The following is a 24,364-nucleotide window of genomic DNA, read 5'->3' on the forward strand; positions in this document are numbered from 1 at the left end:
GTCCAACGAGAATCGCCACCGTAGTAGCGTGGGAAAGATGTACAAACCGGAGTCTTTTTCCTCTTTCCATGACAGTGCGGTTTTCACGCACGTTTGGAGCGTGTTTGCGGTGTGACGCGCTGGGAGGCGGGAGCGAGCGCAGGCTGGCGGGGCTTCGCGCGGCGCCGGCTCACGGCTCAGTGATCCGCAGGCTCTCTCGTCCCGGGGTCAACCCAGCGCATCCAGGAAGGATGTGGGCGCTCGGCCGCCGCCTCCAATCTCCTGCGCGTCCCAGTTCGCGCCCCACTGACAGGCCCCTCTGAACCGAGACCCCCGCGGCCGCCTGCGTCCCGCGCCATCCTCCGCCCCCAAGGGTCCCGCCACCCTTCGTCTGCTCCCGCCCCCCCTCCCCCACCTGCGATCGGTCTCGGGTCCGCGTTCGCCCTCGGCCCGCGACCTCGCTCCCACCCATCTTCTTCGCGCGCCCTCCCGGTCCCAGCACGGTCCCCGGCCCCGCGGCCTTCCGACCGTGGTCTCCGCGCCCTCCCCGCGCCCCTCTCCGGCCCGGCTCCCGGCGGGGCGGGGCCTCGCAGGCGGAAGTGCCCGGGGCGCCGGCGGCTGGGACCAGCCCGGACGATGGGAGCCCGGGGCAGAGGCGGCGGCGGCGGCCGCAGGGGCGGCGGTGGCTGCCCAGGCGGCGGCGGGGGTGCGCGGCCGGGGACGCGGGCCCGGTAGCGCGGGGCCGAGCGCGGAGCCATGGGCGGGGCTGGGACCCGGGCCGGGCGCGCGGCGGCGGCGGCGGCGGCGGCGGCGGCGCTGGCGGTGGCCGGGCCGCTGCTTCTGCTGCTGCTGCTCGCTCGGCTCCCGCTTGCCGCCGCCGGCGACAGCTCGAAAAGCGGTGAGCGAGCGCGGACCCGCGGGCGCCGTCCCCGGGACGCGGGCGGAGGGGCGCGTGGGGGTGGGGGTGGGGCGGCCGGGGGGCGGGGTCTGCATTGTGACTCACCTGGGGGCACCTGTGCACTCAGCTGGCACGGGCGTTGGGCCCAGGTCCTCTTGCCGGGTTGGGGGCGCTGGGCAGCCCCTGGTGGGGCTCGGCGTGTGAGAGAGGTCGGGTGGAAAGCACGCTCGCGCCCCCTGCTCTGTCCCCAGGGCCGGGTTCGGCCGCACGGGAACCTTGGAGCCAGCCAGCCCTCCCTTCCTCCTCCTCCCAACGCATTCAGGTCGGGCGCGATCGTCGCGCCCCGGGAGGCGGAGGTGGAGCGGCTGAGGGGACCCTTCTGGGAGTGCGAGAGCTGAGAGCCAAGCTGCCAGCGCCTAGGAAGAAAGGCAGGCAGTGGGATTCCGCGGTCTCCCGCTGGTGGGGAGAGGGACAGAGGCCGGAGAAAGTTGTTTAGACCCTGGAGAAGCAGCCCAGGAGGGTGTCATGGCCCCACCCCTCCCGAAGCGACCCCCAACCTGCTGCAGCCACTTTGCACAGCTGGCCTTGCCTGTGGGAGGCTGGGCTTCCCGGATCCGCGGCCCCGGGTGGGCCCCAGTGGCTCTGAGAAATGGGCACCTCTGCATTGCTTGGGAACTTTAACTCCCTTTCACGGAGGCCAGAGGAGGTGGCTAGACCAGGAGGCGCCACCGTTGGGCTTCCGCAGGACACCTGAGGATGCTGAGGAAACCCCCTGACTCCTGTGGCCTTGGACTCAATGGGGCCACGTGGCCAGGGCTGGCGGGGCTGGGAGGGCCCAGATGCCCTCGCTGGGCAGTAAGGCAGCTTATCTACCACAGCCTGGGGCTGGCGCCCAGCCATCCCCCTTCTCCGAAATCTTGCTCCTCCAGGCTCCTGTTTCTTTGAGGACTCTGCCTCTGGGTTCTGAGCTTGGCACCACTTGAAATGAAAGGCAGTTGCCCCAAGATCAGGCCCTGATGAACTCGTTCCATTGGGTAGCTCCACCCTTAATTTCTCCTCTTCCAGGGTGAGGGCTAGGTGAGCTGTCACTGGTGGGGAGTTTACAGAGATGGAAAACCTGGGGCAGCCCCTCAGCTCCCAGGCCTGCTGAAGACCCAGGCAGCTCTGTGATCCCGGCTTCTGGGGTCTGTGAGTGGGCAGGGTCTCTGCACCGGGTGCCTGTCCTGGTTTGGAGGGTGTGGGACAGGGTGTCCTCCCTAGGGTTCCCAGGACAGGTTCAGGGACCTTCTCCTCCCCCAACCCTGTGTCCTTGGAGGGGGCCATGGGCAGAGCAGATGTGTGTGTGGCCGGTGCTCCCTGATATCAGGAATGTGACTTCCACATCCGGCTCGGCATGCATTAGGGCTGCTGATGGCCTGGTACATTCACAGAGATAAGTCTTGGGGCAGGGAGGTGGAGCTGCAGACCTGGGGGTGGGGTGCTGGAGGGGCTCTGGCTCTGGGAGTGGGGGGCCATTGGGTCCTAGAGTGACCTCTCTTATCTCTTGTGCACCTGCTGAGACTTCACAGCTACCAGCTGGGTGGCAGGTGCCCAGGGCTGGTGGGGGCCCAGAAGGCCCGGCCCCCTCTCAGATCAGGGGTGGCACACTGCAGCGTGACTTCCCTGGCGCAGCCCCATCTCTAAGCTGGGTGCCCGGTAGGCTGGCTGACTATTTCTCTAAGGCTCTGTGACCATGGGCCGTGTGGGTGCAGCCGCCTCAGAGGAATTTTGTTCAGTGGCTCCTAGTCTTCCAGGACCCGGCAGCCAGTAGACACCTGCAGAGCCTGGAGTGTGTCCCGTGTGGCACCTAGCCCTGCCCAGCCCCTACTGGCTCCTCAAAGCTCAGACGGGCTTTGCAGCTGGGCTGCCGTCTTTTCTCAAGGTGGTTCCACGGGAAGGTCAGAAAGCTGGCAGGAAAGCCAGCGGCTCGCCTGGTTCCCTCACCTACTCACCCCGCCCACCTAAAGGGACCCTGGGCTTGCTGCTCGGAGCAGAGGGAGGCCACACCCCACTGTGTCCACAGTCCATTGCTTCAGGAAGCACATTAGCCATGGAGAGAGGGGCACCCAGAGGGAGGTGCTGACTGCCGCCACTGCTAACTCTCAAGGAAGCTGGGACTCAGAGAGAGGAGGGGACAGCCATGGTCACACTGAGCTCAAGGCCGTGCTTTCTGCCAAGTAGCCCTGGCGCCTCGTGGCTGGACCCCAGGCCTGGTCGGCCGCCCCCAAGACCCAGAGAGCCCACAGGGTACCTGTTCTGTGGGAGGCCCAGAGGGAGGGTCTGGGTAGGCGCCAGGTTGGCACTGTCACCCACTCAAGGGGCAGGTACCTATGCTATGGGCCCTGGATACGTGTTCCAGTTGTGCCAGTTAATGGACACTCCCAGGAGGGCCCTGATCAGCCTCGGAGCTGAGTCCTGGAAGACCTTCAGAGTCGGCTGTCAAAGGCTGGCCTGACCAAGTACCAAGTGGGCTGCAACGGCAAACGTTTGGAGTGTGGGGGGAGGGGAGCCACAGAGGTGGGGCCCGAGAGCTGCTGCCAGGACTTGGGGCATAGAGGGGCAGGGGCTGGGTGTGGGCTGTTTGTCTGCTGTGGGTCCTGGTCTCGTCCCTGTGCCACCCTGCAGGGGCAGGTGCCCCTAGGAGCACAGGGCCAGCTGTCCTGCCTGGGTCCTCCCTGCAGGGTCTCCGCCTGCCTTTTCCCTGGGTGAGAAGGGACCCTGTCCCAAATCGGCCTGGCCTGAGCCGGTGGCCAGCCTCTAGACTCACCCAGCCGACTCAGCCAGGACCAAGGATCCTGGAGCTGGGGAGCCCTGGGGGGTGGGAGCAGTGCCTGGAGCTCGGGGCAGATGTGAGGACAGGTGTGGGCCCACCCCACCTTGACCCCTTCCTGTGCCTTCAGCCTCCATTCTTCAGCCCTGGGTGTGCCAGGGTGGCAGTGTGAGGGGCCCTCTGAGTGGGCTCACCTGCTTCTAAGGCTGGAGGCAGTGGGCTGACAGGCGTTGGAGGCTCTAGGGCTGGTTGATAAGGGGTGCCTGGAGGTGCGATGTGGCCATCTGGGAAAGCTGGCAGAGAAATGGCCATGGGGACTGAGCCTATGAGCTGGAGATCCCTGGGGCAGGGCTGGAGAAGGATGGCGAGGGCGGTCACAGGTGCCTGGACATGAGCGGGAAGCTGATACATGAGGCCTGGGCCCTCGCTAGGGCCTGGAGGAGACAGTGGCCTTTCCGAGCTCAGGGTTGGCATGCCGGGCATCCCAAGGCCCCGGGTCTTCCCTCACCCTTTCTCTCTAGGGCCGTGCCAGGCAGAAGGGCCTCTGCCTTTCTCCGTCTGCTCCTCAGAAGGGGGGGTGTTGGTGGCCTGGGCCCTGGCTGACAGCGCCTTCTCCTGCAGACACCAGGCTGGTGCTGGAGCAGTTTTCACAGTCCCCCCAGAAGCTGGCATTCTACAGCTGGTATGGCAGCGCCAGGCTCTTCCACTTCCGCGTGCCCCCGGACACGGTGCTGCTGCGCTGGCTGCTCCAGGTGTCCCGGGGCAGTGGCCCGACCTGCACCAACATGGAGATCACCGTGTAGGTGCCCGCCCGCCTGCCCGCCGCCCGCCCAAGGTGCCCGCAGCGCACGCCTGAGTCCGCCCCACTCTCCCTGCCTCCAGGTACTTCCGCTACGGCGCCCCTCCGGTCATCAACCCACTGGGCACCAGCTTTCCCGACGGCACCTCCGTGAAGCCTTCCTTCTTGCTCAAGATGCTGCACAGCAATGCCTCCGTGAACATCTCTCACCCAGCGCCCGGGGACTGGTTTGTGGCCGCCCACCTGCCCCCGTCATCCCACAAGATTGAGGTGAAGGTAAGGGGAGGGCCGAGGGGCAGGACCCCGGTGCACAGACGGGGGCTCCCCATCGCTCTCCTCTCAGCGCAGACTCTGTTCTGGGCGCGGCTGCCCCGCCCCGCCCCCACCTGCACCTGCTCTCCCCCCAGGGCTTCATTCCCACCTGTGCCTACGTCTTCCAGCCTGACATGCTGCTTGTACGGGTGGTCGAGGTCTCCGTCCTGGAGCCCGACGTGCCCCTCGCCCAGACCCTCCTCTCCCACCCCAGCTACCTCAAGTGAGTGCGGGCCCTGGGGGAGGCCGGGCCTCCGGCTCTGGGGCAGTGCGGGCGAGAAGTTGGAGGGTGGGGTTTCCGGGTCCCGCCAAGAGGCGGGGGCCGCACACCTTCGACGGTTACCCCGAGTGCGAACCCTGCGGGGGCGGTTGGCACTGCGGAGCCCGACTGGGGCTGTATCCGTTCGGCTGCAGAGTCTTCGTCCCTGAGTACACCCAGGAGCTGCGGCTGGAGCTTCAGGGCTGTGCAGCCAACGGGAGCCTGGGCTGCCCTGTGCACCTCACCGTGGGCTCGGCCACCCTGCCTGGCAACTTCCAGAAGGTGCTCACCTGCAGCAACAGTACCCAGGCCTGTCGCCTGCTGCTTTCCTCACCGCCCTGGGACCGGTGGCTGCAAGTGACAGCCAAGAGCCTGGCAGGGCCCCACGTGTCTGTGGCTTTCCATGCCGTAGCTGCCCTAACAGGTGGGCCACATGGGGAGGCGGCTCTGCCCCCTGCCCTGCATCCCAGGCCTTTCTCCAGCTGAGCCCCATGTCTCCTGACAGCCTGCAGGCCATGGAGTTTGAATTTCCAGCACCTTCTGCAGAGCAGCTTGAACCAGAGCAGCAGCGCCCTCTCTGGTCTGTTGCCCCCAAGCCCCGGCAGCCAAGATCTGGGCAGGACCCAGGGGGCGGGTGGCGGCCCCTTCTGCCTCAGGAACTACCCGGTCCTGCGGGAGGACATGGACGTGGTGTCTGCGCGCTTCCAGCTCCTGGACCGGGTCTCGGTGCCGGTGTGGTCAGATGTGCCCTCACTGCTGCGGCTGCATCTCAACACAGGCATGGACAGCGGGGGCTCACTCACCATCTCCGTGCAGCTCAACAAGGTACCTTTCCTTTTTGTCTTTTTAGGGCGGCACCCGAGGCGCATGGAGGTTCCCAGGCTGGGGGTCCAATCGGAGCCGCAGCTGCCGGCCTGCACCAGAGCCACAGCCCCGCCAGATCTGAGCTGCATCTGCGACCTACACCACAGCTCATGGCAACGCCAGATCCCCGGCCCACTAGTATCCTCATGGATACCAGTAGGATCCATTTCCACTGCACCACAGTGGGAACTCCCTTTGTCTGCCAGCGCCTCGAGGCCCTGTTCAGATTTCGGCCTGGGACCCAGCCCAGCCCACCGGGAGCGATGCCACTCCAGCCTTTCTGCGCCAACTTTGGCGCAGAGACTGGGTCAGGGCAGCCTTTTGGGCAGCAAAGCGACCCCAGACTAGCCTCTGTCTGAGGAATGGGAGGCCCGCCCAGGGCTGCGCCTGAGCCACTGGGGCCGCAGGTGGGGTCAAAGGCTGGATGTCCCAGGCCTGGAGGGGCCACGGGAGCCACGGAGGCCAGAGCCTGATGTGGCCTCGCCTCCCTTCCAGACCGAGATTGCCAACCGCACCTCGGTGGGGGTCTGCGTGACCGCCGCCTCGCCCTTCCTTGGCTTCAACGCTTCGCTCAACTGCAGCACAGGTAAGGCAGGTGCGTTGGGGTTGGGGAGCGGGCGGACCCTCCCACCGGCCCTGACCGCCCCCTCCCCTGCAGCCTTCTTCCAAGGCTACCCCTTGTCTCTGAGTGCCTCGTCTCACAAGGCCAACCTCATCGTGCCCTACCCAGAGACAGACAACTGGTATCTCTCCCTGCAGCTCATGTGCCCTGAGAGTCTTGAGTAAGTCCGCTTGGGGGCATGCAGCCCAAGGGGTTGCCCTCGGGACCCTGGACGGGGCTGTCCGCATTATCCTAGTTTGGGAGTGACTCAATTCCGGGTGAGCCATGCGGGCCAGCTGCCTCCACGCCTGGCCACCCCTGCTAGGCAGCTCTGGGAGCTGGGACGCAGCCCCCCAGACTGGTCCTTGAGCTGGCCATCTTGGCCTCCCAGAGCCCCTGGCTGCCCCCAGGGCTCATGCATCCAGGTTCTGGGTTCATAGTCCAGGACCCTGGTGGGAACGGTGCTGGGGACTGGCCCGCAGGTGGCGGGCGTGACGGCCAGCCTTCCCGTGGTCCCTTCCTCGCAGGGAGTGTGAGCAGGCCTCGGTCCTTGTGGAGACCAGCTTCTACTTGGTGCCCTGCCTGGACGACTGTGGACCCTACGGCCAGTGCCTCCTGCTGCGCAGACACGGCTACCTATATGCGGGCTGCAGCTGCAAAGCAGGTGAGGGCCAGTCCTGGTGTCTCCCCGTACTCATGCCTTCCTCTGGGAGCCCAGCCCACCTCTGCCAGGGTTCGGAAGCACCCCCGAAGAACAGGGGCAAAGGCCGCCTTCCACATGGGTACCGAGCTCCCACATGGGTACCGAGAGGTGCCCCCAGAGATGGTACTACCTTCTGACCTTGGCCCCCCCTGCCCACGCTTGCCCTTACCTGCCCTCACCTGCCCTTACCTGCCCTCACCTGCCCTTACCTGCCTACACCTGCCCTCACCTGCTCACACCTGCCCTCACCTGCTCACACCTGCCCTCACCTGCTCACACCTGCCCTCACCTGCTCACACCTGCCCTCACCTGCTCACACCTGCCCTTCCCTGCCCACACCTGCCCTTCCCTGCCCACACCTGTCCCTTACCTGCCCACATTGGCCTACACCCACCGTCATGTGCCCCACACCTGTTCCGCCTCTGTTTCACAGCTGCCCCTACTAGCCCCACACCTGTCCCATTCCTGCCTGCACCTGCTCAGGTCTGCCCACACCTTGCCTCACCTGCCCATACCTGTGCCTCCTTTTCTCTGCCCACATGGGCCTCCACCACCCACACCAATGCACACCTGTTCCAGCCTGCTCTGGGGTGAGGAAGGGGCTTCTCTGCAGGGCCCTGGGCGAGGGGTGGGAGCCTCAGCCCCGCAGTGTCACCTTGGCCCACAGGCTGGCGCGGGTGGAGCTGCACAGACAACAGCACTGCACAGACCTTGGCCCAGCAGAGGGTGGCCGCCCTCTTGCTCACGCTCAGCAACCTCATGTTCCTGGCTCCCATTGCCGTCTCCGTGCATCGCTCCCTCCTGGTGGAGGCCGCTGTCTACACCTACACCATGTTCTTCTCCACGGTAGCCCTGCCCCGCTCCCCGGGGTGGGTGGGCTTGGGGGGAGGGCTGCCTGCCACTCATCGCCCCGCCCTGCAGTTCTACCACGCTTGTGACCAGCCGGGGGACGCCGTGCTGTGTATCCTCAACTATGACACGCTGCAGTACTGTGACTTCCTGGGCTCTGGGGTGTCCGTCTGGGTCACCGTGCTCTGCATGGCGAGACTGAAGGCAGCCCCGAAATACGTAAGTGGCCTCCTGACCTTCTGGCTCAGGGGGAGCGGCGGCCCCCTGTGCACAGCATGTGGAGGGGGAGACTGAAAGGGGGTTCAGCTGCTGCCCTGAGAAGCCTCTGGTTTTGACCGGTCCTTATGGGCGGAGGCTGCCTCTGGGAACCGTGCTGGCTGCTCGGAGGATGCCAGGAAGGGAAAGGTGAGACATGCAAGGCCCATTCACAGAGGAGGCCTGGAGAGTTCCCTGGTGGTCTAGTGGTTAGGATTCGGTGCTTTCACCGTTGCAGCCCAGCTTCAATCCTTGTCTGGGGACCGAGATCCCGCGTTAAGCCACTGCACACTGCAGTCAAAACAAAAAAACCCTCTTCGGAGTTCCCGTTGTGGCTAGTGGTAATGAACCCAACTAGTATCTGTGAGAATGCGGGTTCGATTCCTGGCCTCACTCAGTGGGTTGAAAGACCCAGCATTGCCGTGAGCTGTGGTATAGGTCATAGACACAGCTCGGATCCAGTGATCCCTGGCCTGGGAACTTCCACATGCTGCGGATGCCACCCTAAAAATCAAAAAAGAAAAAGGAGGACTGGCCTCCAGCCCTGGGCCTGCCTCCCTGAGAAGCCCCCAGCTGTGCCGTCAGAGTCCCTGAGGCCGAGGACCCTTTGGGGGCATTTCCACTGTAGCTGGGCCAGCCTGATGGAAACGCGTGTCCTGGTGCCCTGCCTGCCAAGGTCGTGCCTCAGACAGAAATTCGCCTGTGGACAGCCTTGGGCGATGGATGGATCCCAGCCATGCGGGGGCTGGGGGAGGGGCAGACTTCGCCTGCTCTGCCAGCTGGGCACGGGGGCATGGGATGGCGGCAGGGCCACTCCACCTGCTCCCGCTGAGCCGTGTGCCGTCCGCCTGTCTCCCGCGAACTTGCGGCCTTCCCTGTGTGTCACCCAGGTTCTGTTTCTCCTGGGCACCCTGGTCTTCGCCATGTCCTTGCAGCTGGACCGCAGGGCCGCCTGGAACATGCTGGGGCCGTGCCTCTTTGCCGTTGTGGTTATGGTCACCATGTGGGTAAGTGGCTGGGGCAGGGCTGTGGTGCTGCCCAGACGCTGTGCCCTGGCAATCGGGATACACGAGCCATAGAGGAGGACAGGGCCTGGTCCCGCCTTCGGGCCATGGTCCGGGTCCTGGGCCCGAACCCTCCGCATCTGCGGAGGGCCCCCTGTGGCTTCATGCCTGAGGCCTGGGCCTGGGGACCCTCAGGTCTTTGTGCGCTCGAACCCCCACCAAGCAGCCCACCCTCCCAGACCTGGGCGGGCCCCTGGGAGCCCTGGCTACAGCCCCTGTGCCGACACGCGAGTGCTTTCCTCCAGGTGTACCGCTGCGGGCGCCGACGCCGCTGCTACCCGCCCTCCTGGCAGCGCTGGGTCTTCTACCTCCTGCCTGGCATCGCCATGGCCGCTGTGGCCATTGCCATCTACACCGCCATGATGACCAGTGACAACTATTACTACACCCACAGCATCTGGCACATGCTGCTGGCTGGCAGCGCTGCGTTCCTGCTGCCACCAAGGGACCAACACACCGAGCCCTGGGCATGCTCCCAGAAGCTCACCTGCCACTATGATATCTGCAGGAACCGCCAGGAAGAGCTGTACACAGTGACATGATGTGGCCCGCTTGGGGACACCTGCGGCTTTGATGATTTCTCCGGCCAGGGGCAGGACCAGGGGAGAGGGACCCTGTCCAGATGGATTTCCAGCTGAATAAAATTGCACTGCTGTGCTCTCACTTCCTCCTCCTCCGGAGGCAAGGCCACACCCCCAGCTCCCTTGTGCCTACTGGCTGCCAACTACCTGGTCCCTCTGCAGGGCCCAGCGGGTGTCTGCAATGGCTCCTGAGGCCTGGCCCTGGCTGCCTGGAGACCACAGGTACCAAGTGGGGAAGCCCCTGTGGTCTGCTGGCCTGGAGATGGTTGGAGGGAAACAGAGTAAGATGGCTGTGTCGCCCTGTTCCTGTGTGAGGCTGTGCTCTGGCACTTAGGCTGGTAGCTGTGCCGCCACGTGGCTCCTTGACCCCTTGTGCCTCAACAGGATGCCCCCCGCTGATACATTTGCCACGGGAAGGGGCGATTGTGCCCAGAAGGGAGCTGATGGCACTGGGTGGCCTAAGGGCCAGCTGCCTCGAGGGCATGGGGAAGGCTGGCCGGCCACCCCTACCCCTTCACGTTGGCTCCAAAACTGGGAGGCCTTCGTGGGGAGGAGGCTCCAAGATGCTCTGGGAGTGCTGGGCTCCCAGGGCACACCTTGTCCCAACTCTACCCCACCGCCCTCTGGGTTCCTAGGCCCTTGTCTAGTGAGCACCCCCTTGAGAAGAGAAGGGGACGGTGGCCACCCTGCCCTCGCCCAAACACGTGTCTGCAGAGGGGGCTCCTGGGGACCTGGCCTAACCTCTCTCGTGGTGAAAGCAGGGTAAGGGCTGCTGACTGCCCCAGGAGGCCCTCCCTAAGGTAGGCTGCGGGGGGCCACTGTCAGTGTGAGGGTGCTGAGCCCAGGGTGGGTGGGGGGCAGCAGCCCTCTCACCTCTGGACCTGGCATCTTGCCTTCCGAGTCCCATCCAGGATATGGCCTCCCGGGAGGCTTCCCACACCCGCAGTTACCCAGCACTTGGCCACCGTAGCATTCTCCAGGCTTGTAATGGGGAAATATTTATATAAGGTATTTCGGGGGGGGGGATTTTTTCAGACTTTGAAGACTTATTTTTCTGTAGCTCTGATTTCACTGTGATTGATGAATTTAATATTCTACACTGATGTTTCAAGGCAAAAAGTTTTTACATTGCTTTCTGCGCTCCTTCTGGGAGGAGGGAAGGTGGCCAAGCCTCTGGAAACGGGCCCATTCTTGCCGGCCCCACACTTGCCGACGATCCCTGGGGCTGCCGCCATCTCCGCAGGAAGTTTTCTACGGTCCCTAAGGACCAAAGAGGGGGCGGGACGAGCTGGGTAGACGGACTGGCTTGTAGCCAATCAGCGGCGGTTGGAGAGCAGGGTGCCGCGGAGCGACTTCCGTTTCCGGCGAGGCCCTGGGCTCCGGAGGCAGGCGCGGTGGATCCAGGCTTGCAGCAGGGTGGGAGTCAGGCGGCTTTGCGTGCGAGGCCGGGGTGAGGGTGTTGTCCCACGTCTGGCCGCCACGCGTGACCGCGGTCCCTGCCTCCCGCCAGCCTCGCCACGATGCCCTTGCACAAGGTCCCTGTCGGCCTGTGGAAGCAGCTCCGGCTGCGGGAGGGCATCTATTCCCGCCTGCCCCGGCACTACCTGCGCTCCCTGGAGGAGGCGCGGACGCCCATTCCCGTGCACTACAGGCCTCACGGGGCCAAGTTCAAGATCAACCGCAAAAACGGGCAGCGGGAGCGCGTGGAGGACGTGCCCATTCCGGTTCACTACCCCCCGGAGTCCCAGTTGGGGCTGTGGGGCGGCGAGGGCTGGGTGCTGGGTCACAGATACGTCAACAGCGACAAGGTGGGCGAGCAGGACGGGCTGGCGCGGTACCTCCCGGGCCTTGCCGCCCGGCTCCGGCTGGGGTCTGGAGGTACCTGGAGAGGAAGGGGACTCTGCTCGGGAGGAGGGCTTACGGCCCGGCGGACACAGCTCCTATCAGGATAGGGAGGAGGCCTGAGTCTTGAGAGGGGGTGGGGGGCGAGGCCTAAGACCTGTCAGCTTCACCCTCACCCCCACCTATCCTGACACCGGCAAGTCTGGCACTGCCCTGCCCCATTTAGTATGGTCGAGAGACTAACCCCGGGGGCAGATCACCCCAGTCCGCCCCTGATGCCCCCAGTGCCTTGCTGCCTCTGATGGGGAACCTGGAGGAGCTGCCGAGCCCTCGCTGTCGGGGTTTGTGTCTTTGACGTCTCCTTGGCCTTTGGGTCCTTGGGCTCTGGTTTGGACCGTGAAGCCCCGTGGACCCTGAAGTTGCGATTGTGTGTGTGGAACACACACCAGCCACCTCGGCAGGGTCGGGGGAGAAGCAGACCTCTGGGCAGCCAGGCCCTCGAGTGGAGGCTGATGGGTGCAGCTCCCCGGCCCGATGTCACCAAGCCTCTTGCTCCCTCAGCTCTCCAAGAGGGTGAGGAAGGTGTGGAAGCCGCAGCTGTTCCAGCGCGAGCTCTACAGTGAGATCCTGGACAAGCGGTTCATCGTGACCCTGACCATGCGCACCCTGGACCTCATCGACCAGGCCTGGGGCTTCGACTTCTACATCCTCAAGGCAAGGACAGCGGGGTCCCCACTGAGATGTCATCGGCACCCTGTCCCCCCGACCCCCGCAGCCCCAGTGGGAGTCCGTCGCTGTGGCAGCCGCCCCGCTTCACCTCCTCTGTTCTCAGACCTTCCTCAGTTCTGGCCCCCGGGTGCTGGGCTGGCCTGGGTGCTGCTAGCGGCTGGCATGGAGGCTGAAGGGGGTGGGGGGTGGGACCCTGCCTGAAGCACCGGGTCCCATGTGGAGCCTCCTGCCAGACCCCCAAGGAGGACCTGTGCTCCAAGTTCGGGATGGACCTGAAGCGGGGGATGCTGCTGCGGCTTGCCCGACAGGACCCCCAGCTGCACCCGGACGACCCCGCCAGGAGGGCAGCCATCTACGACAGGTACAAGGTAAGGAGTAAGCCTGTACCTCCTGCCTCTCACGGGCCCCTGGCTGGCTGCCCCGGCCTCATCGAGCCCGGTCTTTGCCCGCCCAGGCGTTCGTCATCCCTGAGGCAGAGGCCGAGTGGGTTGGCCTGACGTTGGACGAGGCCGTGGAGAAGCAGAGGCTCCTGGAGGAGAAGGTATGTGTGTGGGAGCACCAGCTGCCGAGTGCCAGCCCCGGGGGGAGGGGCGGGGGGGAGAGGGAACGTGAATGGGGCCCCAGGCAGGCTCCGTGCCGCCTGCGCCCTCCAGTCCGGTCCTGGCACCCTCCTGCCCCCTCTGCCAGCCTCAGGGACAGACAAACAGACAAGACCTGGATGCTTGGCCCCACTGGTTTACGTGGCTGCCTGGCACTCCCCAGGGTCTGCCGGGTACCGAATGCAGGCCTTTTATCGCTTGTCCCCCGGAAGAGTCTGGTGTGCGTGGGAGCTGCCAGGACAGGGAGTCCACAGCAGCCGCTGCCCCCTTCCCCCTGCCCAGTTTATCTGCAACCACAGGGCCCCAAGGCAGGGAAGCTGGGGATAGGCGCCTGATCCCTGCTCCCCCGAGGGAGGGCGGCCCCTCTCTCTCTGACTGGGGACCAGGGGGTGGCATGTAGCCTTCCCTGACTCAGCCGCCAGGCCTGAGGGGCCTGGTCCTCTCGGTGTCCGGCCAGCAGCAGCTGGAGTCCCTCCTCCTCCGAGCGTCTCACTGGGACCCCATCTTCCCGCAGGACCCCATTCCTCTGTTCAAGGTCTTCGTGGAGGAGCTGCTCGGGCAGCTTCAGCAGCAGGCCCTCTCTGAGCTGGCTGTGGTGCAGAGGAGAGCCAGCAGGAAGTAGCGGGTCGTGACCTGGGCCTCGGCCGAGCTCAGCGCCCCAGCCCCCGCTGGCACCACGGACAGAGCCCAGGGTGCTGGTGAGGGCCGCCCGTGGCCGTGGGCCAACCCTCGTGTGCGTACTGGCCCTGCAGCTCCCAGCGGGGGTGGTCTTGCCACAAGAGGCCTCTTGTCCCAGGATCCCCAGGGGCCTGGGGCCATCTTGCTACCTCTGTGGTCCCCTCCCTTGGGGGCAGCATGAGTAAAGTCTGAGTTGGGCTGAGCGTGTGCTCCTTTGCTTGGATGATCGGGGCTCACCCTGTGCCCCAGAGACCTGGGACGCAGCTGAGGTGGGTGCTGGTTCCCGGGTGTGCAAACTCCTGGGGCTGCTCTCATCCAGGAGAAGCCCGCATCGTCCGAGGCGTCTCGCCATCGTCCAGGAGGTGCTCGGCCCTCCTTGTACGTCCCCGCCTGTCCGGACAGAGCAGAGGCAGCTGCGTGGCTGGGTCTGGCCGTGGCTGATGCTACCCATGCCAGCATCTCTCTGAGAGGCCAGGGACCCTCGGGCAGTGCTGCTGGCAGCATTGTCTTGCAGAGAAGGCCTTGTCTGGAGCCCCTGTCCACACCACCCTGTCACAGTCCAAAAGGAGAAAGAGGCCACATCACAGCCTTTGGGGCCTACCCCGTGGGTGCCCCCTCTTTTGCTGACCAGACTTGAACTGGGGGGGGATGCGGCTGCCAGTGGGAGGTTGGGCCAGGCACCTGAGGCCTTTCTTGCTCTGAGACTTGGGGTCTTTGCTGACCCTTATCTGCAAGTCCTGAGCATTGAGACCCACTTGAGTCTCTGGGAGGGCAAGTGGGTTCCCCTCAGCTGGTCCAGGAACGTGACTGGGGCACCAGGCTGCCCTGAGTGGTGCTTGGGAAGTGATGCCCACGGGGCTGTGGTTCTGGAGGGGAGGCCAGAGGGGGCGTGCCATTGATCGGTGGGCGCAGCTGCAGAAGGGCCCTGGGAGCCTGTGGATTGTTAGGGGGTTCAGAATCCAGCCACAGTGGCTCAGGTTGCTGCAGAGGTGTGGGTTCCATCCCCCGCCCGTTGCGGTGGGTTAAAGGGTCTGGCGTTGCCGCAGCTGCAGCTGGGATTCAGCCCTTGGCCTGGGAACTTTGATAGGCTGGGGGTGTGGGCTTACATTAAAAAAAAAAAAAAAGAGTTTTACCAAAAACTCACCGTGTCCAGCTCACTCCTGGCCAGGATCTGGGGGCCGGCAGGACCTAGCCACTTGTCCAAACCGTGGGCCCCGGCTCCAGCCACTCTGCTGCTTGGGGCAGGCTGGCCTCCCCGGCCTCCACAGCATGGTTCACACGTTCAGCCCTGACCTGAACCAGGTCCCTTTTCTACTCCCTCGCCTGGGGCCCTGAGGGACCTGGGCCTACACAGAGCTTGTGGCCCGAGCAGCGTAGGGGTAGAGGGTGGCACCCACCTCCCTGTCACCACGGGTGGGCCCGCCTGGCCCTGCTAACCCCAGCCTGGGGTTATGCCCGGACAGGCCTGGGTAATGGGTGGGGCCTCACATGCCCTCAGCAGGCTGCTCCCCTCCCATGACCCGAAGCTGGACAGAGGTGGGGGTCTGGTGCGGCCCTGGCTCCAGATCCCCAAAACAGCAACCCTGTGCCGAGGGTGCAGTGTTGCCTTCATCCCATCCTCCCACGGGTCCTTGACGCAGGAAGGGTTCAGAGGCCCTCGCTGTTACCACAGACTCCCTCCCCAGCCCAAATAAAATAACCATCCCCGCTGGTACGTCCAGGCAGGGGGTGGGGAGGGGACTCAGGCTGTCCCACCCTCCAGACCCTGGTCAGGCCATGCCCCTGAGCTGCCTTCATCTCTGTCCCTGCTAGCCGCCCCTCTGCTGGTCTGGCACTGAGAGCCTACAGTGCCCCCTTGTGAGGCCCTGGGGACCCTGGACGGTGTAATGTTCAAGATCAAACCTGTAGAAGCTGGCACTTCCCTGTGCTGGCCCGTGGCTACAGAAGGGCTGGGCACCTGTCTCTGCACAAGCTGGGCCCCCTTCCCCTCATGTGTTTCCATGAGATCGGAGCTCAGTCCTTCGGCCTCTGTGCGGGTGGCCACGCTGGGCTGTGGGCTGGGGAGGGCACTCGGGACCAGCAGCGGAGGCCCCAAGCAACACTGTGGGATCAGCCCTATGGTGTTCGCAGGCTGTTGTGTCTACTGTCTCATTCCAGCATCCCTGAATCCCAGGACGGGCGAAAGGACTGACCCTGTCAAGGGATGGAACAGCTTAGGACGAGAGCATTGGGGCGCAGTCCGGGGGCTCTGTGCTTGACCCCTCACTGTCAGGGCCTCACCCGAGTCCTGCTGTTAGGCGCCCTGGCTCCAGGGTGCTAGGAGCACAGGGAGCTGCTGTGGGGCCCATACCAACCCGCAGGAACATCAGCCCCAGGCAGGCTGGCGCCCTCCACCCTGGCATGCTGGAGCCCTCCCAACTCAGCCCAAGCCCCCAAATGGGGCTCCAGCCCTGCCTCTTTCGCTCCCACAGCCAACCCAGGCATGCGTCCCTGTGTATGATTTGTCCTGGCATGGCAGCTGTCTGTGCCTGATGTCCAGCATGGCAGGGGAGGCTCTGAGCCCAGTGTGAGGAAGTCTGAGATGTCCCGGGTGTGGCCAAGCGGCTTCTGTGTCCTGGGGTGCAGTCTGGCTGTCCCTGCACCTGTCCCCTCACATACGTGACCCCTGTGGACTCCTGTTCCAGGACTCCCGACGCCTGGGCCCTCTGGCTTTGGCAGTGGCCTCAGCAGCTGTGGGGCCTCCAGGGCCTGCCTCTGCCCTGGCCTCTTCTGGGGCTGGAAGCTCACACCTGCTCTGCCAAGCCTCCGGTTTCTTCACTCCATCGTCTGCTCTGCAGATGTGCGCTGGGCTTCTGGGGCTCAGGTGGCCTTTGTGGGGTTGCTGATTCCAAGAGTGCTTGGACAGGCCAGGGGCTGTCACAGAGATAGGGCAGAAGTGGCTCCAGAATGCTCCCTGCCCTGTGGCCCCTGGCACAGCCAGTCCTCTGGGTGGTGCCGCACCACCCTTGCTGAAAAGCGTGGCTTGGGACGTCCGGGAGGCCTCGCTGACCCTGGGATAGGCCCTGGGTAGAGCAGGGGAAAAGTTCTTGGGTTGGACAGTGTCCCAGAGTCCTGTTGAGTGAGGACACATGGTCCGTGGGGCAGCAGGGCCATGCTGGGGCCTCTGAAGGTTCTCAAGAGGGGCTGTGTCTGTGTGTCCGACAGGCTAAGGAGTGGGCTGAGAGGCTGCCAGGCAGAGGGAAAGCCGGCAGGCCGTTTGTGGGCTGAGGTGCAGAGGTTATGGGTCTGCCCCCCGGAGGTGGGGGGGTTCCTCCTGCTCTTGCTCTTCTCTCTGCCCTGGCCTTCAGCCCCTGGGGCAAGCCTGACCTGAAGTCCTCCTCTCAGTAAGGGTTGCCAGGCTACTGTTTCTGTCTCTGCCAGGGCCTCAGGAAAGGCATGGGGTAGCCGAGGGCATGTCCCAAGAGAGGGACAGGGACACCTCACGCTGGACATGCACGAGACCCTCATACACACACACATACACACACTCAACAGCTGGTGCAGAGCAGCCACCGTCTAGCCACGTCTGACCCGACCCTCTGAGGGGACCCTGGCATGGGCCCACCAGCGGCGCCGCCTGCTCCCTCCGCAGTCAGGAGTGGCTCGGGGGTGGCGGTGTCTAAAGGGGCTGGTTGCCATGGCTACCATAGGGTTCCGAGGCCGTCATCTGGTCCCTGCCTCAGCCAATCGGCGGTGGGAGCCCGAGCTGCAGCCTCGAGTCACGCTTCTTCCTCCCAGCCACACAGTGGCCAAGCGCAGGGACCTGCTTCCTGGAGTGGCTCAAAGTGCTCGGACGGCGGCCGGGCGCATCATGGCAGATCGCGGGACGCTGGGGCGCGAGCGGGTGCCCGGAGCCAGGCAGGTGAGGTAAGCCGGGCGGCGCACGGACGGACGGACGGACTGACAGGCGGGCGGGCGGGCAGACAGGTGGACGTGCTCCTGCTGCCCATTGTTCTTGTGGCTGAGGCCCTGCCCTCAGCCCGCCCGGGGCCTCTGCACCCTCACCCGGGGTCCCTCTCCCCAGACGTCCCAAGGAAGGGTCATGGGAAGAGACAAAGGAAGCAGCGCGAGGCAGGATGAATCCCACCGCTCCGGGGTCCGAAAATCGCCCTCGTGGGTCTTTCAGTCAGATTCCACATCGAGAAGGCATCAAAGACCCCCAACTGGCTGCACCCCCCACCCCCGGCCACCCTCCCAGGGCCAGGCAACAGGCGTGTCGGGGCTGTGCGCTGTCCTAGGCGTTTTTTCGAGAAGGGGAAAAAAAAACAGCAGAAAAAAAGGACAGAAATGTCCACCTGTAACGGGGAGCGGTCAGCCCAAGATGGATCAGAAGCGCCAAATCCCATTACTCGGGACTTCAGAGGACAGGCCCCGAAAGGCAGCTGCGATTGAGAGCTCGTAAATGGAGTGTCCTTCGGAGATCAAAGAGGGACACACTCGTGTGTGCGTGTGCGCGCGGGCACGCGTGTGTGCAGGAACGCGCGTTGAGGGCGACGGCAGCGGGGCCATGCGCCACGGCGTGGTGGAGCTTGGCGTGTCACCTGCCGGCCACGGCCACCCTCCATGTTGCCAGTGTCCTTGCTGCTGGCTGTGACGTGTGGACGTGCCTGGGGGGCCAGGCTGGTGCCTGCCACCCACACCTGGCCTTGGGCTGCAGGCCCTCTGGAAGGCAGTCCTGGCTGGGCCTCGTCCCCGGCCTGGGCCTCCGTCTTCCGGAGTCTGGTCTTGTCCCCCCAGGTTTGGCCCTGACCAGCCCGGCGGGAGCCGAGAGTGCGCGCTCGCTGCGGCAGAGCCGGGTGTGAGGAGGGCGGAGGCGGCCTGGAGTCACCCCGACCCGTCCCGCCGCCTGTGGAGGCCGAGCACTCCCAGATGGCCTGGCGAGCGCCTCTCGGAGGTTCAAAGCCTCCGTCGCTGCGATTGTTAGGTTATTAGCTAAACTCTGAGAAGCAAATCTTTTAATCCACTGTGGCTAATCCAGTGCACTTTTGTTTGCCACGGCAGATTCTGCGGCAACAAAGGGGCCAGAGGGACCCGGCATACGTAATCACATCCTTATGACCGGCCGCCGCGGCCTCAGGGCTCCCAGCAGCCGAGAGAGACTTGGAGGGACAGCAAAGCAGAGGGCGGGCTGGGGGTGAGGGTTCACCTGGGGCAGCACCTCCCTGCCCCCAGGCCCCGGGCTGTCAGGTCGAGGGGTGGCCCTGGTCCTTGGGACCACATGCGCGGGCTTGGAGAGGCTGAATGCGCTGTGTTGGGAGGAAGGAGACGTGGTCACCAGCGGAGGGCGTGGGCGCTCAGGGCACCCGGGAGGCCTTTGGGGCCCAGGTGGCCCGGAGAGGGAACAGCCAGGACAGAGGTGGACGCCCGCATCAGAGTCAGTGCAGCGGGAGGGCGGGTGTCCCCCCAAGATCAGAGGGGGAGCAGCCTGAGGCCACCGGGGAAGATGGGACTTAACCTGAGGTCCCTCAGGAGCCCGGCCCCTCCGGCAGACACCTGGGCTGATGGGGAAATGGTACTGGGCCGGGGGGCCTGCAGGGCCCTTCCTCTGTGACACGTCTGAGACACCTGACCTGGACCACGGCCAGCCTGAGCACCGTCCTGCGGGCTGGGCCCATTCACGGAGGGTCGCACACAGACCTCTGAGGCCGGCAGGGTCAGGCCAGGACCCTCACCTTGCCAAGGAGGAGACTCCGGTTCAGACAGGCGCTCAAATGTCCGGGGAGGCAGGAGCTGGGTGCACGATCCCAAGGCCCCCAAGCCAGGGGTGCTGGGTTGGGGGTGGGGAGGCTGCTTGCCCCTCTTCTTCCCAGGTCCCCGTGGCTGGCTGGCGCCATCTCGGACATCCCTGAGCCTGCTTGACCGTCTCTAACTCCTAGACACACCCCTGGGGTCAGAATCCTCCAGAAAGGCGGTGCAGAAAGGTGTCCCTGCCATGCCCCTCAGCCCGGAGTGACAGGACCCCGGCAGGACACGGGGTGAAACCCACAGTGGGCGTGTGTGGAGGGCACCCTGGGAGGGAGTGTGCCAGCCTTGGGCTTGACCCTTGACTCCTGGGGGCCAGCAGGGATGTGAGGGTGGTGTCAGGGCTGCCGGGTGAGCGGTCTGTGCAGGGACTGTGGGACCCACCTGGCACCAGCCTGGGGTGCTGGGCTCTGGCTGAGCAGGAACAAGCGGGTGACCACAGTGGCTGTTTTTGCAAGGGCTGCCACAGCCCAACCATGGCTGAATGCTTCTCTGCGTGTTTCTCTGGGCGGGACCCCCTTGTCTGGAGAAGCCAGGGCAGGAGGTGTCTCCTAGGAGCAGGGCACCCAGGACTGGACAACAGAGAGCAACTGGGTCAGAACATGTGTCACCACTGAGCTGACCTTGGAACCAGGTGTCCAAGGCAAGCCCTGCTCCTGTCCCCCCATCTCCCCTGCTCGGCACTGGGAGCAGGTCATTCCTGCGGCATCTGTCTGTGGTCGCTTCGGTTGCAGGTTGGTGTGAGAATTCCAGAGAGCAAGAGGGATGCAGAAGGCCAGCCTGGAGGACACGTCTGTCCCACAGGGGTGAAGGGAGAGAAGCCAGAGGCAGGCGGAAAGAGGCGTCCTGGGGGCCCAGGGAGGGCTCAGCCTGGAGTGGCCCCAGAGCCGGCAGCCCAGGAAGCTCAAGGCAGCACCTTCTTGTTGGCCCTGGGGCTGCCTCTGGGCACCCACGGCAGTCACACCCTGCCTGACACTGCCCAGCGGGTCAGCTCTGTCCCGGGGCCCAGTGTCCTCACCATGCTGCCTGTCTCCCCCTGACGGATTCATTCATACCGACAGCTGATGGAAAAATGGTCCCTGCTGCAGAGCTTCCTAGCTTTTCTAAAATCAGAGCGGGAAGATTCTTGTAGGTCTTTCCCAATGCATGAGAAGACTGGAGCCTGCCCTAGTCACCCTCCAGCAATAACTGGTACTCATGCCCTGGGGTAACTCCTGCCTTTATTCGCACATTCTCTTGGTCCACCTGCGCTGCTCTGAGGTTCTCCACATGGCGGGATGTCTCCGCATCCTTGTTGAGCTCAGGAAGGGGACACACCTGGCTCTCCCTGGTGAGCTTAGAAGTGATGGAAAAAGGACACTCGGGGACAAGAGATGGCATCCACAGGGCTGGGTTTTCCACCAGGAAGGCAGCTGGCCCCGAGGCTGGGCTGTGTCTCGGAAGGGAAGTCCAGTTGCCCTCGTTACCACTGGATGAGCTGAGCCCTCCCTCCCACTCCGGGCCCTCACCTGCCCGCTCACTGCCCATTCCCGCCTGTGACCCGGCAGAGGGGCAGGAAACACAGAGCCCAGAAGGGGCTCAGCCTGAGGCTTGGGACTCCCCGGAGGTCAATGCAGATCTGCTCGTCGGTATCTCACCTCGCCACGCAGTTGCACACGCGGCGCCACGCCAGGCGCCCCTCAGCAGCCTCTGCCTGCTCCTTGGGTGGCCTTTTTTTGTTGTTCTTTTTGTCTTTTTAGGGCTGTACCTGCGGTATATGGAGGTTCCCAGGCTAGGTGTCCAGTTGGAACTGTGGCTGCCAGGCTACGCCAGAGCCACAGCAACGTGGGATCCAACCCTCGTCTGTGACCTACCCCACAGCTCATGGCGATGCCAGATCCTTAACCTGCTGAGCGAGGCCAGGGGTCACACCTGCATCCTCCCGGATGCTAGTCGGGTTCCTTAACTGCTGAGCCATGACTGGAACTCCCTGGGGTGGTCTTGAGCACAACTCCTTACCAGTGGTCTCCCCGGCCAAGTGGGCAAACATGTGGAAGGATCGGGTGTCCTGGCATCGCAAATATACCTTTCGTGTCCAAGTTGAAGAAAATAATTTCCTTTTTGCTCTTAAGATTTTTCATTCATTTCTGGAAAGCCTAAATAAATGCCATCTATAGGAGTTCCCGTTGTGGCGCAGTGGTTAACGAATCCGACTAGGAACCATGAGGTTGCGGGTTCGGTCCCTGCCCTTGCTCAGTGGGTTAACGATCCGGCGTTGTCGTGAGCTGTGGTGTAGGTTGCAGATGCGGCTCGGATCCCGTGTTGCTGTGGCTCTGGCGTAGGCCGGTGGCTACAGCTCCAATGGGCCCCCTAGCCTGGGAACCTCCATATGCTGCAGAAGCGGCCAAAAGAAATAGCAAAAAAAAAAAAAAAAATAATAAATGCCATCTATAGTTTATCACAGCCAAGCTGCTTGCAGCTGCCTCTGGTCCCCCCAGGGAGGGTGCATTTTGGGGAGGGGTCTTTTTTCCAGGGCCACACACATGGCATATGGAGGTTCCCAGGCTAGGGGGTTGAATCAGAGTTGTAGCTGCTGGCCTACACCACGGCCACAGCAATGCTGGATCCGAGCTACATCTGTGACCTACACCACAGCTCACAGCAACACCGGATCCTTAACCCACTGAACAAGGCCAGGGATGGGACCTGCATCCTCATGGATGCAAGTCAGATGGGGTTCCACTGCACCATGATGGGAACTCCCTGAGGGTGCGTCTTCCGTGTCCCTCTACAGACAACAAGAGAGCTCCACCTCGGACCATGCGGTTCACAAACGAGGTGCCCACAGCTCCATATCTGCTCTCAGCTCTGGGTGGCTGACGTGGTCCCCCTGCCAGGTCCCCCCTGCTTCAGTGCTGGCCCCCAAGGTTGCCCTCCCTGCTTCCCTCTCTTCAGAGATGACCTGAGCCCCCTCCTCTATCTGCCCCGACCCCTACCCTGCCCCAGGCTCCCCTGTGAGCCCACAGCCACGAACCACTGCAGCGGGTTTTCTGACTCCCTTCCTGTCTCCGCAGGGTCAGGGCCCCGAGGAGTCGGAGGCGCGGGGACCCTGTTCTGGTCCCAGGGCCTGGGTACACCTGCTGCCATGGGCCAGAAGGAGGATGGATGTGGACACAACCCTGGGAGTCTGGTCTGGTCACAACAGCACTTCTGCAGAACCAAGGCAAGCATTGGGGGCCCAGGAGTGGGGTGACAGCCTGAGGACCAACATCCAGGAGGTCCTGCTGTCTGTCCGGCCTACCCAGGACTCCCTGCACCCCACAAAGATTCTGCTGTGCCATGAAGGCCACCCACTCTGTCTCTAAGGTTCTGAGGCTGAAGAGGGTGGGGGAGGCTCTGCAAAGGCATCTCCTGTACCAGTGTCCGGAGGCCTAGGGCCACCCCAGCCAGATGTGGGTGAGAGTGACACCGGCCACCAGGACCCCAGTGGGTCCACGTGGGTTCAGCTGTTCAGCTCCTCTGATGTGCTGTCCCCACCCACAGCCCCCGCACTGCCCAGCCTGCCCCGGGCATGGTGACGGCCCCAGGAGGTGGCCTGGCCCCTGGCAGGTTAGGGATGCTTCTCTGGTGGCCCTCATTGCTCCCCTTTCCTATGAAACCCAGTGCATGAGAGGATGTGCTGAGTCCTGGGAAGCTGGATTCGGGGAGCTGGGACGCCTCTGTATTGCTCACTCAGGCAGGTGCCACCAGTGGGCAGCTGAGTGGGAGGTGGGCTAGCAGCTAGGGTGCCACAAGCCTGGACTTCTTTCCTTGCCTGGGAGCTGTGAAGATGAGGAGGATGGGCAGAGAGGGTGAGCAAGGCCCAGGAGAAAATGTGGTGGCATCAGAGGTGACCTGGGGAATTGGGGGGGGGAGGTGTAATGAAAGCATAAAGATGGATGAGTGACCGCATGCACACAGGGAAGGGCTCTGAAGGCTGGGAGAGCCCGGGGAGCAGCCAGATGAGGGCTGCTGGGGATGCTGTGGGGCTCACGAGGGGTTGGGGAGTCCTGGGCCAGGAGGAGGTGAGAAGGTCCCTGTGTGGCCTGAGCTGTGGCTTGTGGGTAGAATGGGGGTACAGCCAGGCACAGCGGCCCACTGGAGCATTTCTCAAGGCACCAGGTCTGATGGGGCACTGTTGGAGGACAAAGTCCTGGATGATCATGGGCCGGGGATGAGAGAAGCAATTCCTTAGGGGCAGTAATCACTTTCTGGTGCCCATATCCTTCCCTCTGGGAGCGGCTGGTGGTGGGTGGGCAACAGGGGAGTTGGTCAGCCGGGCTTGCAGATCAAGCAAGGACTGCTATGGAAACAGGGAGAAGGGTGGTGGGTGTAGGGTGGGACACCGAGAAGCCGTTACTCTCAGGCTGGCCTGGGCCAGTGTGGCCCGTAGGCAGTGGTGGGAAGTGGAGCCTCTGTCTAGACCCTGGATGGCACCTGGGAGAAATCCAGGAAGGATGGGCCAGCTGGGGTGGGGCCTCGGCCAGTCCCACCCACGCCCGCCCACAGCTCTTTGGAGGTTGGGGCTCCTGCCCAAGTGACAACCTGCATTTCTTGGATGCCTACTGGTCCAGGCTGGGTCCCACCTGCATGCGGACTTACGGAGAGCAGAGCCCAAGCCCACCTTGGTAGGGTCCTGGCTGGCTGGGGGGCAGCGTGCATGGAGAAGGGGGAGAAAGACGCTGGATATCACCAAAGGCTTAGCACTCGGTCACCCTGGCTGTGCCGTCCAACTGCCCAACTC

The 24,364-nt window shown here is 64.1% G+C and overlaps 2 protein-coding genes across 2 annotated transcripts; both read left to right on the plus strand.

The window, feature by feature from the left end:
• Positions 1-720: 720 nt before the first annotated feature.
• PGAP6 (post-GPI attachment to proteins 6) lies at positions 721-10,055 on the plus strand. Its single transcript, XM_047781118.1, has 13 exons — positions 721-877; positions 4,308-4,485; positions 4,569-4,761; positions 4,893-5,020; positions 5,212-5,480; positions 5,562-5,881; positions 6,416-6,506; positions 6,579-6,702; positions 7,049-7,185; positions 7,892-8,070; positions 8,146-8,292; positions 9,219-9,335; positions 9,638-10,055. Exons 1-13 carry the CDS (start codon positions 736-738, stop codon positions 9,932-9,934), a joined length of 2,322 nt encoding a protein of 773 aa, XP_047637074.1. The 5' UTR covers positions 721-735; the 3' UTR covers positions 9,935-10,055.
• Positions 10,056-11,293: 1,238 nt separating this feature from the next.
• MRPL28 (mitochondrial ribosomal protein L28) lies at positions 11,294-14,024 on the plus strand. Its single transcript, XM_047781120.1, has 5 exons — positions 11,294-11,781; positions 12,377-12,529; positions 12,778-12,912; positions 12,999-13,085; positions 13,658-14,024. Exons 1-5 carry the CDS (start codon positions 11,494-11,496, stop codon positions 13,763-13,765), a joined length of 771 nt encoding a protein of 256 aa, XP_047637076.1. The 5' UTR covers positions 11,294-11,493; the 3' UTR covers positions 13,766-14,024.
• The last annotated feature ends 10,340 nt before the right edge of the window (positions 14,025-24,364 follow it).

The sequence above is a fragment of the Phacochoerus africanus genome, chromosome 5, assembly GCF_016906955.1.
Source record: "Phacochoerus africanus isolate WHEZ1 chromosome 5, ROS_Pafr_v1, whole genome shotgun sequence".
NCBI classification, from domain to species: domain Eukaryota; kingdom Metazoa; phylum Chordata; class Mammalia; order Artiodactyla; family Suidae; genus Phacochoerus; species Phacochoerus africanus.